Below are 14874 nucleotides of genomic sequence, written 5' to 3' on the forward strand. Positions count from 1 at the left end.
ACCACCACCAGCCTGAACCGTTGATACAAGGCAGGATGGATCCATGCTTTCATGTTGTTGACACCAAATTCTGACCCTACCATCCGAATGTCGCAGCACAAATCGAGACTCATCAGACCAGGCAACGTTTTTCCAATCTTCTACTGTCCAATTTCGATGAGCTTGTGCAAATTGTAGCCTCAGTTTCCTGTTCTTAGCTGAAAGGAGTGGCACCCGGTGTGGTCTTCTGCTGCTGTAGCCCATCTGCCTCAAAGTTCGACGTACTGTGCGTTCAGAGATGCTCTTCTGCCTACCTTGGTTGTAACGGGTTGCGATTTGAGTCACTGTTGCCTTTCTATCAGCTCGAACCACTCTGCCCATTCTCCTCTGACCTCTGGCATCAACAAGGCATTTCCGCCCACAGAACTGCCGCTCACTGGATGTTTTTTCTTTTTCGTACCATTCTCTGTAAACCCTAGAGATGGTTGTGCGTGAAAATCCCAGTAGATCAGCAGTTTCTGAAATACTCAGACCAGCCCTTCTGGCACCTACAACCATGCCACGTTCAAAGGCCTCAAATCACCTTTCTTCCCCATACTGATGCTCGGTTTGAACTGCAGGAGATTGTCTTGACCATGTCTACATGCCTAAATTTGCCGCCATGTGATTGGCTGATTAGAAATTAAGTGTTAACGAGCAGTTGGACAGGTGTACCTAATAAAGTGGCCGGTGAGTGTATTTTGGCTCATGGTTGGGAGCTGCAGGACAAAAAGTAAAGATACAAAACTGATTATGAAAATTTATTCCTGAAGAAATACTATTACAATGCAGTAACCCTACACAGCTCTGTAAATAATAGATTATAGTTGGGGGCCGGTACACATTAAGCATTGGGGCTCAGTAGTTTTAGGTTATACCAACATTTACCACCCAAATCATTGTGGATACGACTAATTTATATCTCAGCAAAATATATTAATACATTATACAATTCTCTATATGCCTGTGCAGCGCTGCGTAATCTGTGTGCGCTATATAAATAAAGAATTATTATTATTATTATTATTATTATTATTATTATTATTATCTATATGTTCTATCATTTTAATGGTTTTAGCCTTATCAAGTGACACAAAATTTACCCAAAAATGTATCAATTAATTAAAGACAGAACAATCCCAGAATTCCCAGATAATTATGGTTTCTATACCTTATTTTCTTGCCCCGACAAACATTGAGATCCAACTGTGACTGGTAACGACAATACAATAAGTGTCAAGTTATAGTCCTACATTCACAAAGTGTTTCACAAAGTGCGGGTTTATAGACCTATTGTAACTTCCCTTATCTGCTTGACCTCACAAGTTTTAAGCTTCTGCTATCTCATCTAACATCGATATGTGATTATGGAAATATGTTGGATTCAGCTTTTCTCAATTCAACATGTGAAATTTGGTGTCACCATTCAGAGTCGGATTAAGACCACCATAGGCCTTGGGCTGTATGAATATTATAGCCCCTACAGGTCTGGGATCGCTTCCTACATCTGGTGCTAGAATCCGCTTCTTGGGGAATGGAGGATGTGTCCCTTCTGTCTGCTTTTAATTTGTAGTTTCACGACCTTTGGAGGACCTTCAAAGGTCCCACAATGGTGTACAGGTGTATTGAGAACAGGAACAGATGTACAAGCATTTCTTGGGTGAAGGTCCTTTTCAGTATAAAATTTGGTGGGTGGTTTGGATGGCCATGGGCCCCCTCAAAGGTTTGAGCCCAGGGCTACCACCCAAACTGCCTGTATAATAATCCACTATTGTCACCATCCAAAAACAAGCTTGAAGGGAATGAAAACAGCCAATATGTTTTATAATATTTTTTACTTGACATGTTTACTATATTCTTTGAGTCGGTGCGATAACAGGGACACCAAATTTATAAAGTTTTTATAATGTTTTTATTCATTTACATAAATCTTTTAAAAAAAAAATCTTTATTTTTTCTTCTGGCGCTAATAACTATTTCATAATTCAGTGCACGGAGCTGTGTGTGGTGTGAAGTTTTGGAAGATGAGATGACTTCTTCAATGCTATGATTTTGAGGACTGTACGACCTTTTGACCACTTTTTATTACTTTTTAACATGTTACAAATTGGCGAAAAAGTGGCATTTTCGACTTGCGTACGTCGATAAGGAGTTAAATGTACACTCAGGACAAAGACAAAGGTGAGCTTGGAGTAAATTACCTGCCCCCTGGGACAGTGGGACAGCACCTAAAATCCAGGACTATCCCGTTGAATCCAGGAAGGTTGATCGGTATGCTAATATATATGGATTGTTTCCTAAGAAAAAATATAATTTCACTCCTTACTTGCTTTCCTACAAGCACATAAACCAGTGGATTTAGGACACAGTTGGTAGGCGCAATGCTGAATAACAGCGGCAGAGGGATAGATAGTTTAAAGATTCTTGTAAACTTCTCAATGGAAATAGACACCAAGAAAGTGATATAAGCTAAAACATATGGAGTCCTGGTGCAGAAGAAGCTCAGAATGGATACAATCACCACTCTGTACAGTCTGGATGATGCCGCAGCCTTAGTTTTCTTCACATGACGAGTAATGATAATATTGGAGAATAGGATAACACACAGCGGGATGACATAACCGACCACCACGAGTTGGACTACAAGACATGATGTTGTAAAAGTCACTTTTTGCCACCCTCACTAACAAACTCACTGTCTTTATAATTAAAAACAAATGCATTGCTAAAGCTATTAGCAAAAAAGGTAAAGCCAAAGGAGGAAAGCGTGGCGATTTTTCCTGGTTTTACATCACTGTAGATGATGGCTGGAACACTACACATGGCGGATGATACCCAGATGACCGCACACATACACCAGCAAAATCTCCGGTAATGAAACCTGCGGTGCCAGACTGGTTTAGCTACAGACAAGGCACGATCGATATTCAGCGCTGTGAGGATGTAAATACTGGAATACATATTCATGAGGGTGAGAAAGTTGTATAATTTGCACATGGCGGACCCATACGGCCAATTTCCTCTTATTTCCGACACGGCATGAAGTGGTAGAAAGAGAAGGAAGGAGAAATCTGCCAGAGCCAAGTTCAGGAACCAGATTTTATATTTGTTCTTCTTCATTAGGAATCCAGTGACGAGGATGACGATAAGGTTAGCGGCCAATCCGATGATACAGGAGACTATGGAGAGCACAAAGTTGGAGTACTGGATGGCGGCGGGGGATGGCAGGGGCTTGTGCTAGGGGATAAAGCTCTCAGCCCCGGAGAAGAGTACATGTCCCAGACCAGATAACATAAGTTCTCAAAAAATTTTTTGTTCATGGTCGGGAACTGCAGAAGATGAAAGAAGACATAAAAGAAGCAGCTTGAAAATGTAGTAATACAAAGTTTCATGCTTTGTCGCTGACTACATTTTTAACTTTTGTGTTCTAGTTCTTTACTTCTCGCCATCCAAAAGACTTGACATTCTATTTCATTTCTCACTGTGTGACATATTACCTCTATACTATGTATTATGACTTCTATAAGACTTACAGATCGGCTATCAGTATGGCCAAAATCCAGAGTGGAATAGGAGGACCTTGTGATCCTATGTACTGCATATTGTGAGGGTTCAATACTCCAGACCCCTAAATTAGGGCCCATGATAGCAGAGACACCCTTGGGTTAAAGTACTGTAGGGCATCTACATACGGTAAAAATAAAAGTTAAAATCACCCCCCTTTCCATAGAACTGATAAAATAAACAAAAGAATCATGAACATGTTAGGTATCGTCCCATGCCATAAAACATTATTCCCTGTAAAGGAAAATAGCGCTTAAATGTTTGAATCAACACTTTTTTGCCATTGTGCAACAGAAATTGTCACAAAAAGTGATCAAAAGAGTCATACAACCCCAAAAATTCAGCTTATCCCGCAAAAAAAAAAATCATAACTTACCAAGCAAAAAAGTTATTGATGTCACAATATGGCAATTGTGAAGATTTTTAAAAAATCTATTTATTTAAACGTAATAAAACCTGCATAAGTTTGGTTTCCTAATGATTGTACCAACCGAATAAAGGAGACGTGTCAATTGGTCTGCAAACAGTTAAAACTTTAAAAACAGAGCCCAGAAGAAACTGGTGTAAATGTGTTATTTTGTCAATTTTTACTGCAATTGGAATTTTTTTTCCTGTCTCCCAGTACACAACATTATATATTAAATGACCTCACTATGAAGTGCAATATGTTACATAGAAAATTGAGCTCCATACACAGAAAATTTTTAAAAAATCATTGATTTTTGTAGGAGGAGATTAAGAAAAGGAAACGCAAAATCGAAAAAGTATTGGTTTAACAGTTTATTTTAGAAACATTTTTGTTAACCTCTTTATTTTTCCTTTTTTAGGTCTTTTGATGATAACCAACATAATCACTAACATAATGTAACACATAGTATATTGTGTATATACTGCACTTGTATTACAGTGTGTGGGAGACTGTCTGTTTTTACAGCGGTCATAAACGGAATTTCTTTAACCCCCTTGGACACTGCAGTCTAATATGGACTGCGGTGTCTAAGCGGGAGCAGGGGGAACAAGCTTCCTCTGCCACCCATCGGCAAACGAGGGCTGCGTGTGGCTGTATAATGAAAAACTGACTGTATAATGCAATGCAATTGGGGATCTCCAGCGGCCGGGTAAGTAAATGTCCCCCTATATGTTATTTTTTCCACAGCAAATGAAGGAGAGTTTAATTTTAAAAAAAACTATGTCAGATTTGTGTTCTTTTTTAAACATATTTACGCAACGATTTAATAACAGTTCAGCAATTGGAGATATAAAATCCTAAATTGTGCTATTAAAAACTATATTCCATCCCGAAAAATACAGCCCCCATAGCGTGGACTCTAAACAGCTGTGATGACCGGAAAATAAAAAAGTTATAGCTTGTAGCAGGTGTTGATGAAAAAAAAAACTGAAGGAAGGCCTGGGCATTAACATGAAAAACAGGTGCGGAGATAGGGGGTTGAGATGAAAAGAACCAAAAATAAATACAAAAACATACTAAAAAGATGAAACAGGCCAACCATTTCCCCTCAAATATAAATCAGTAACTGATTCCCTTAGGCCAGGAACACAGGGTCCATGATTGCTGTTAACTATTTATGCGGATTTATGGTCAAATTTGAGCAAATATTGAATGTCCATGGTGGATATTCTGCCATGATTCTGTAATTCCGAGCCCTGTATCCCTGGTTATACACGGCTTCTAAATCCTTGGAAGCCGACCCTTTAATAGTATAGAGTCCTGTGCCTCTCAAATAATCACAATCGCACTAATACATGAAGTAGTTTCCCTTCTCCTCAGTACAAGGACGGTACAGATCCAGAATTCCCAGATATATTCGGGTTCCCATAATCACAATCGCACTAATACATGAAGTAGCTTCCCTTCTCCTCAGTACAAGGACAGTACAGATATATTCGGGTTCCCATACCTTAGATTCAACCCAGGACAGACCGTGGGATGCGACTGTGACTGGTTATGACAATACAGTAAGTGTAATAGTCATACATTCACTATCTTACATCTTGCGGGTTTATAAACTAATCTTGACCTCACAAGTTTGAAGCTTCTATCTCAACTTACATCTGCATGTGATTATGGCCATTTATAGGATACGTCTTTTAACATGCAAAGCTTCATACACAAGATTATAGACAAACATTTAGAGGGAAGGAAGTTGCTACCACTTGTATCACCATCAAATGCAAACAGCCCGCCCCAGACTTAAACGGGTTGACCAGGGAAGTAGTTCAAGGCAAATGTTTTCTCAGAATGTAAGGTCCCATGCAGACGACCGTATAATTTGCGGCCAGATCATGAATGGAGGCCGTATTTGTAGCAGGGCTGCTCAGATTTCAATCCCTGTCCCTGATACAGTACCTGCAAGCATACGGCTGTCTGCATGAGGTCTAACTCTGATTGTAGCTCTGGGAAAAGCCTTCCTTACTTGACTGTGTACTGACCCACCTTTATTTAGGGGGGGGGGGGGCAAGATGGCTGGAGCTCTAGGCTGCTAATTACTCATGCCCCTGCACCTCCCTCTCCCATGGTGATTTGCGACCAGATCACAACCCCCATAGACTTCTATGGCTACGGGTGAGGGCACACGGTGTTGGCTGCTCGTCTGTCTATGGAGGGAGGAGAGGTGAAGAGCGCTCACTCATCTCCCGGCCCTGTGTGCTCACCCGGGATCCGGTCTGGGTAAGTAGGCGGCCATGGGAATGTACCCTAAGGCCGGTTCCACATTTGTGAGTGTGATGCGATGAACCTGCATCGCATTTGCAATGCATGCTGCCTGGATCGCACAGCCCGAACGCTGCAAACCGGGACTGAACTGACATGCTGAGTTCAGTCCCGGTTTGCAGCGTTCGGGCCATGTGATCCAGGCAGCATGTGTAGCGAGTGTGATGCGAGACTGACAGAGATCAAAGGAGATCAAATTGTAGTATGGAGTAACCACAGGTACTCGCAATGTGCAGGGGAGGTGAAGATCAAGTGGTGATCAATGATCGACTGCTTCTGATGGTAATGATGAATTGAGGTACCCTAGAAGTTAAAAAAATGTAAATTGGGAGACACTGAGCGGGAATTGACCCGCAGCTCAAACCTCTTTCTGACAAATCAGGTATTATTACATGACATGTAGAGGACTCACAACCCTCTGCATAAATACCATGTTTGCTGTATTTTACAGCTGACACACGCACCACGATGTTGCTCGGTTGCTATGCCAGGGGTATATCAAAAACTCTTGTCATCATATAACCTCTATTACACCTTGTCGGCCCAAAGTCCTGCGGTGGGCACTATGCTTTTCTGGCACAACCATGTCCATCACTCCACGAGCTCAATGTCCTGTTAGGTTCTACGACCCTAAGTGCCCTCTGCCTAAATCTGTAGTGCAGTGTAGTGTAGTGTCATAGAAAACCCCTTGAGTTGGGGGGTATCCACACGTCTGATTAATGGAATATTCTCCCTAAGCAGTTTAGTTTCTCCAATGACCTGCATCTAAGACCTTTCATCTAGCCAAACCAGCTCCCTACACTGTGCTGATGAGATGCAAACACATCAGAACGGCACTGTCTACAGTTGGGAATCTGTTCCCTATCATGCTTTTATGCCACATCATGTCATTCCTTCCTTTAAGTCATGCTTGATGTTATGGGGTTGCCTTACAAGAAAGCTAAGAGGCAATATTTCCTTTATCTGATCCAGCAAAACATATTTGCATATTCCCTTCCTTCCATAGCGGAGCATACATGGTTTTTAGGCCTCCACAAGCCTCTAACGCTTACCCTGACCGGCAGAAAAGAAAGCAAACATTTTGCCAATTATAATTTTACGCTATAAAATTTGCATAATTTGCCATGAGGCAAAAACGGCATCATTCATTTATTATCTGTGTTGATATGATGATGACTATCAATCCTATGTACTTTTTTTTAGCTTGTAATATTTTGCAAAAAAAAAAACTTATTCTTTGTGGGGAGACTATTTTTTTTCGACAATTGCCATTTTTTTGTTGTCTTTTAAAACATTTTTCAGCGTCAGCGTCAAAAGTTGAGAATCAACCAATATGTCTGTCAGTAAAGCTTATTAGGTTTGCCATCCACGGCTGTATTGTATATGAGATGTATTATCTTTTATTATAATTTTGACTGATAATTTTATCTTTTTAATGTCGTTTTCAACCAAAAAAACGTGAATTATGACAGAAAACACAGTTTCAATGCAAGGGCGGGAAGCCTGAAGTGACTGAAGGATGCACAGAGCACACGACGTCCCACTGTGTCAGCTGACGCGCTCTATCCAATCAGCAGCCGCGAGTGCCCGGCCAACCGCAGATCAGGCTGGGCGTGACGTCATCGGCTGACGCCAGAGCGTGCATGCAGGAGGGGCGTGCAGGTACATGTGGGCTCCAATGTCCGGCTGCTGTCTGTAGTATAGCTGCATGACTATGATGAACGAGGTCTGCAAGACGCAGGGTCTATTCATATGGTGCAGCGATTCTGTATACGTAAAACTACAACTCCCGGAATGCTCTAGTTCTCCCGTGCATGCTGAGAGTTGTAGTTGCAATTGATATCCTGTGCTACCAATGTTCATCTATGCACAGTGCACCCAGGTTATGAACAGAAAGCTACACTATAGGTTGTGCTATGTGATTATGTCACCTGGGGACGTGATGACGTCATTGCACCAGAGCCATGATGTCATAAAACTGCGGCACTGATTTAATTTTGCAGCATTTATGAAAAGTAGATGTAGCCTGGCGCTCTGTGTAATGGGATCTGTGTGCAGGAATTAAAGGGTTACTCTGGGGCTGCTATACAGAGCGACTCCTGATTACCTGAGTATTAGTTCCATTCACATAAATAGGTGTCTGCTGGCAGAAGTGATGGTATGGAGCTGAAAGGGGTTAGCTCATGAATAAAAAGTTATCCTTTATCATATGGGATTATCTTATCGCATCTAGATGCTAGGACCCCCAGCGATCGTGGAAGCAGGGGTCTCCATAAGACTGGCTAGTCACAGCAAACAACTTATTCTATAAACAAGATAATTTTTATTTGTGTCAACCCTTTTATTAAATTAAAGGCCAGGCAATAAAACTATCAGGTGACAAGTCAGAAGGTCACCAACAGCTAAAACAACATGGGTACGGACCCATAAAAAGTAGAGATGAGTGGACCAGAGGTTTGTGCTTGGCCCGTGTGACCCGGACATATGGCTGGATTGGTGGGTGAACAGATATAAAAGGAAAACAACGTCCTTAGGAACTAGACACGGCACTGATCCATTAAAGAAGAACTGTTTGGTCCTTTTGGGACCCTAATGTCCTTATGGACCGGTGGTTTAGGGTTCCAAATTGATCTGTACGAATGCTGAACATGGAGAAAAATAAAAAAAATGTTATTCTTACCTAGATGTGAGTGCGATGAGGCACATCCGACTCAGATTTGAAGTTCCTATGCTGCAAGTGAAGCGGGAATAACATCCTGTGTTCAATGCACATGTGACGTATCTACGTTACTTGCACAGTGAAGCCGGGATGTACTACAGCAGGAACTAGGAAGAAGGTGAGTATAAAGTTGTTTTTTTTTATACAGCCGCTTAATAAATCCTACAGGGGCCATGAGAAATCGCCATGAAAGATAGTGATTCTCACTATCATGTGCACCAGCCCTTAGATTTATAGACTATGGTCGGACCACCCTCTGGCCGGATTTCATATAGTGTTACAAGGAGTCCCTGTTTCTCCTCAAAACAGCTGCGCCGAACCGTAAGCAAGATTTCAATGGGGTAAAAGCAATCAAGATTGAAAGGGATCGCGCCCAATTTTTATTGCTTACTTTAATTCTGGAGGGGAGTTCCCGGACGGTGGTGTAGACTGTGATACTTGCACAATTTGCCTGGCAAACATCAGGAGTGTGCATGTAACCCATGGGAGTGAAGCCAATCACTGAGAGCACATATATATTTCATATAAACAGTGCATTGCAAACGTAAAGGGGTTGTCCGGAGATTGAAAAACATGGGTGCTTTATTCTAACAAGTTCATACGTGGCGCTTTGAATGCGTCAGAATGCATGCGCTTTTAAATGTTACAAGGCTACACTGAAAGCGTTTTTATTCATTGCTGTAAGGCACACGTGACGTTTTGAACCCGTTTTTGGCCCCTTTTTTAAGCAGTCCGTCAAAAAACGCATTGACAGGTTTTACCAATTATCTTAATTAAAACTAGTCAAAAACTGATGCGTTTTTTGACGGACTGCTTAAAAACGGGTTCAGAACGCCACGTGTGACCGCAGCCTAAGTGTAAGCAGCTGTGTAAATATATTTACAACTGATTACACTAAGGGTGGTGTCAGACGTGGTGTTTTGAACCCGTTTTTAAGCATGCGTTTTCAGTCTGTTTAAAAACTAATCCGTTTTTTACCGTTTTTCCCAATTATCTTAAGATAATTGTACGTGTGAACATACCCTTAGACCCCTTAAAGCCTTTTAATTCTCTTTTCTATACTTACCTTTTCTCAGTGCACTGTTCTGATACATTATAACAAGTCACAATACAATTAATAATAGTTTCCTTTTGCAGGTGTACACAGTGTTTTGTAGCCATTATGTAACTGCTCCCAGTATGAGGTAATTGGGAGATGCAGGGCTCCATGTGGTCCCGGATCAGGTCCATATTGCCTCCTAGTGTTGAGGAGTTCCCTCGGGTTCTGGGCCCAGAGGTGGATGGAGCCATTGTTACATGTATGAAGGAAGCGGCTGCCTGTATCTACACCTCAAACCTGGAGCGATGTGGACGGCTGGGGGAGCAGATGATGGACTACAGCTGGGAGAAACTGAATGGCTGCAACTGGAGAGACGTGTCCCGGGACTGGAGGACTGCATATTCCTACGGCTGCCTGTTTAAGGTGGTTGGAAGCTGCTCGGGTCCAGGATTTAACAAGGAAGAAGTTCTGCGAGTGTGTGACATGTCATTGCTTCTGGGAGCTGAGATCATGAACAATGTGATAAGTAGAATAATCCAAATTTTGAGTGATCCCTTCTCCAAGGATTCAGTGGAGCCCCCTGAGTGTTCAGAAGGTAAATACTCAATGATTGATTTGGAAATAATACAATAATGTACTGTACTTTTATTAGCTATGTATATGCTACTTATATGTCATAGGTCCATCATTCAGCCATAACATCAGAGGTATACATTAGGAAATGTCCACAATTTATACTAGGAATACAGGGTGCTATATACATGCCGTCTCTTTTCTCTTGGAGCCAATATAAAGTGCAGCTGTAGGCATGGATTTATTATAAAAATGGTTAGGAGTTCCCAATATTTTATAGATGAGGGCTCCTGTGTGCCATAAGGGCTTAAGATACATGCCTTGATTACATGCGAAGGTTACATTGTGTTTTAGCAGATGCAGTGGAAACGAATTATAACCTTCGCATGTAATCAAGGCTGAACCCAGTGGAATGCGTTAAAAACGCAACGCACGACGCAAGGCATCGTGTGAATACGCCCTAAAGGTAAACTTCCACCAAAATCAAGCATGATAAACCATACTCCAGGTACCGTGACTATCTTCTTATAGTTGTTATCCATGGCTGCCTCCTTTATAAAACAACTTTTACAATTATGCTAATGACACTAAAGGGATCATGGGGGGGGGGGGTGTTACCAGAGCCCCTTCATTTTTTAGCTTTAGTGGCTGTTGCACAGTCTTGCACTTTCCCCTCCCTCTGCCTTATGTAATCTCACTGGACAGGGAGTTTCAGCAAACAGTAGGAGGGGGAGTGTAACATCTTGTGAATCTTCAGCACGGAGTAGCCCTGGTAATATCCAAAGGAGCCCCTTTGGGTCATTTACATTAATTATAAAAGTTGATTTTAGAAGAAAGGAGGTCACAGAGTGCACAGACAAGCAATGTGAGGAGCTCAGTGTAGGATCTGTATGACAGAATTGTATTCATGATGTTGATCTGATACAAACCTTTCACTTTGTCTTGTATATTTGTCTCCTTCTGCAGCCCTGAGCCAAAAAAGACAAAAGAGGCAGAGAGATCCTCAAGGAAATGAGGTGGAAACAGAACCAAATGCTGCGATCCCAGAGGTAGTTACTCTTACAGAAGTGGCGTCTGCGTGTGATTTGTTACAGAGATTGTATTTGATGCATGTTTGGCAGAAAATATCAATTTTTATATTTTGTATAGAAAATACCCTGTCTGCCGATGCAGGTCCTGCGTGCAGAGACCGCAATTCCCACTGTGCGCTGCCCCTCGCTGGAACACTTCCGAGACAATTATCTGATACCCCAGAAAGCTGTAATTCTGGAGGGGGTGATTGATCACTGGCCATGCATGAAGAAATGGAGGTAAGATAGTGCCTTATATTGCTACATAGCTTGATGGTGACTGAGGGGGCTGGATTTCTTCTGTACCGCAGCATGAATCCAGCCCCCAGTTACATGATACAATGACTTTTTCTAGCTATTGGAAGGGGGAGATCATGTGACCCGGAGACTGAGTGTCCTTGTAGGCACTGCTTCCTGGTCCCTCAGACTAGCTGAATTATTTTAAAACCAGATACATCTGTTAGAGGGAACCTGTCATCAGGTTACCGGAGGTAGGGTATTATTTCTAGATATCCCTCTTTTATGTGAAATGTTTGCCTATAGAAAATCTTTTCTAAAGTTGGGAAAATATGACTCTTCCCATGAGATGAGTCAAGTTTAGATGTTGCAGGGACAGTTTGCAAACCCCCCCCCCAATCTTTGGTTTTATTTACGTTTCTCAACTCATTTTCACGAGATTGGTTGCGTGATATTTGCCTGACTTTGGGAGAGATTTTTCATGGGTAAATGGGTGAGATTTCACATAAGAGGGAATTTTATAAAGGAGATTTCATCCCCTACCTCTGGGGTCTGCTAGTTTAGAGGGGTAAAACTTGGTCAGAGGTTCCCTTGAATATACCGTATTTTTCGGACTATACGGCGCACAAAAAATCCTTTGTCTCCGAAATCAAAGGTGCGCCATATAGTCCAGTACGCCTTATATATGAACCGTACTTACAGACAACAGCTGCCTTTGAACTGTGCACAAGTCTGCCACCTGCTGGTCATTCATCCTTATAATCCGGTGCGCCTTATATATGAACTTAGACGTTTTAGCAGGCATTTATTGATGGTGTGCCTTAAAGTCCAAAAAATACAGTAATGCGGTTCATTTTCATTGTTTTTGTACCCAAACAGCGTTGAGTATATACAGAAAGTGGCTGGATGTCGCACTGTACCCGTGGAGTTGGGATCCAGATACACTGATGCAGAATGGTCTCAGAGTCTGATGACTGTGAATGAATTTATCAATAATTACATACTGGACCAGGTAGGTAGCACTACCTGGTCACTTACTTACATAAACGCTAGTTTGTATTGATGTGTCCTGCGCTGTAATTTATTGTTTTATCTCTTTTCAGAAGCCGGCACGGAGGGGATACCTCGCTCAGCATCAACTCTTTGAACAGGTAATGGGGTAAAACTATTTAAAGGTGTCTTTCCCAGGACCTCTGGGACTCCACACTCAAAAATACATAATGTCCTGCAGTTTCCTGCAAAGCTGGGTGCTGCAACTTATAAGGAGCCACAATCTTCCACAATCAAAGTGATGGCACATTCTAGTGTATTATAAAATGGGAAAACCTCTATGAAATATCCATCAAGTCTAAATAACTTTATCTTCTGTCCTGGGTACAGATACGGGAGCTGAAGGAGGATATCGGTATTCCAGATTATTGCTGCCTGGGAGAAGGGGATGAGGAGGATATCACCGTCAATGCTTGGTTTGGCCCGGCAGGAACAGTGTCTCCTCTTCATCAGGATCCTCAGCAGAACTTCTTGGCACAGGCGAGTGTTATTTTGTTTTACATTTCCTAATTTAGACCTAAGGGGGCAGGGTGAGAAAGTTGAGCTATCTTTAAAACCAGATCACAGAGTGGCTAGGTTAGCCTTACAGGCTCATTAGCATAAATTTAAAGATTGATTTTAGAAGGAAGGAGGCCATGGCTAAAAATACAAGAAGACTACCACGGTGCCTGGATCTATGAGTAAGTGTCCTTGGTTTATTATGTTGGATTTTTACTTGTGATGAGGCATCATGGGATGGTTATGTGATACTGTGCTGAGACACCATGGGATCAACAGCAAAGAAGAGAAAGTTGGAGAAATCTTTGTCAAGTTGGATTTCTTTTGCAGTGTGGACTCTCCTCTTATTTAAAAGTGCAGTATAGAAAAAAGTTTGGAAAGTGTGATATGCAGTCAGGTGGAGGGATGGGAAAGTTGTGCATACATAATACATTACCTGCAGTTGGCACTACTGTGTATTTAGACTATACATATTATTTACTATAGGTTGTGGGCAGAAAGTACCTCCGCTTATACTCTGTGAAGGAGACAGAGCAGCTGTACCCATTCGAGAGCTCCCTTCTCCACAACACCAGCCAGGTAAGTGACCTTCTCCTCCACATTGACTTCCTAGATGCCATATAGTATGACTCTTATGGCGATCTTTTATCCGTCACAGGTAGACATTGAAAATCCGGACACAGACAAGTTCCCTGACTTCGCACAAGCAGTTTACCAAGAATGTATCCTATCCCCTGGGCAGGTCCTCTTCATCCCAGTGAAGTGGTGGCATTACGTGAAGAGTCTGGATATAAGTTTTTCTGTTAGTTTTTGGTGGTCTTGACAATGAATGTGAGCAACCAATGCCCCAACCGCAGTCACTGTAAGGCCGGCTGCCCAGCAGCTTTCTTGGTCCATGGAAAACGGACATCGTGTGCAAGTGAGATCCTATGGACTGAGCACAGTGCACTGAATCATAATTAAATATGATTAAAGGACTTGCTGTTGCAAACCTATGGCTAGGGGATTACAAACTTTGGACAACCCCTTTAAGTGCACCAGCACTAATATAGGTCTATTTATGAAATTTGAGTGTAATAACTCATAATCTTGAAATTTGAGGTTGGACTTCACGTGATCAGTTAAGTATCTTTAGTGGGCAAAATTTTGTAATTGACTGTAATGAATATTGAATCCAAAAATAGTAAAGGCTATTCAGATTATGGTTAGATTTTGAAACTAATATATTAAATTGCTATGTTACTGAAGGTCTTCTATCTTTTTAAAGAAATCCATTGTCAGAAAATAACGTGTTTTATACCAAACATATGTTGTAAGAATGGCTTGTGATGTTTTATTTAATTTACTATCTATCTTAAATCCTACCCCTCCCTCC

The 14874-nt window shown here is 41.7% G+C and overlaps 1 protein-coding gene across 3 annotated transcripts; it reads left to right on the forward strand.

The window, feature by feature from the left end:
• The first annotated feature begins 7837 nt into the window (after positions 1-7837).
• On the forward strand, positions 7838-14746 carry KDM8 (lysine demethylase 8). 3 transcript variants are annotated; one of them, XM_072120318.1, is made up of 9 exons: positions 7838-7975; positions 10170-10666; positions 11611-11693; positions 11794-11954; positions 12831-12963; positions 13055-13102; positions 13332-13481; positions 13986-14078; positions 14158-14746. In XM_072120318.1, the coding sequence occupies exons 2-9, from the start codon at positions 10228-10230 to the stop codon at positions 14320-14322; spliced, it is 1272 nt and encodes a 423-aa protein (XP_071976419.1). In that variant the 5' UTR covers positions 7838-7975; positions 10170-10227; the 3' UTR covers positions 14323-14746. The 3 variants fall into 3 exon arrangements, with proteins under 3 accessions (XP_071976419.1, XP_071976420.1, XP_071976421.1); XM_072120319.1 differs by having other exon boundaries at positions 13058-13102; XM_072120320.1 differs by having other exon boundaries at positions 11818-11954.
• The last annotated feature ends 128 nt before the right edge of the window (positions 14747-14874 follow it).

The sequence above is a fragment of the Engystomops pustulosus genome, chromosome 8 (genome assembly GCF_040894005.1).
Source record: "Engystomops pustulosus chromosome 8, aEngPut4.maternal, whole genome shotgun sequence".
In the NCBI taxonomy this organism is placed as follows: domain Eukaryota; kingdom Metazoa; phylum Chordata; class Amphibia; order Anura; family Leptodactylidae; genus Engystomops; species Engystomops pustulosus.

Bases quoted from the DNA above. Each gene is read 5' to 3' on its own strand.
- KDM8 (XM_072120318.1), top strand. From the start codon at position 10,228: ATGCAGGGCTCCATGTGGTCCCGGATCAGGTCCATATTGCCTCCTAGT. The intron at 11,694-11,793 runs GTAGTTACTCTT...TATTTTGTATAG, and splicing joins CAAATGCTGCGATCCCAGAG to AAAATACCCTGTCTGCCGAT. The intron at 13,103-13,331 runs GTAATGGGGTAA...TCCTGGGTACAG, and splicing joins AGCATCAACTCTTTGAACAG to ATACGGGAGCTGAAGGAGGA.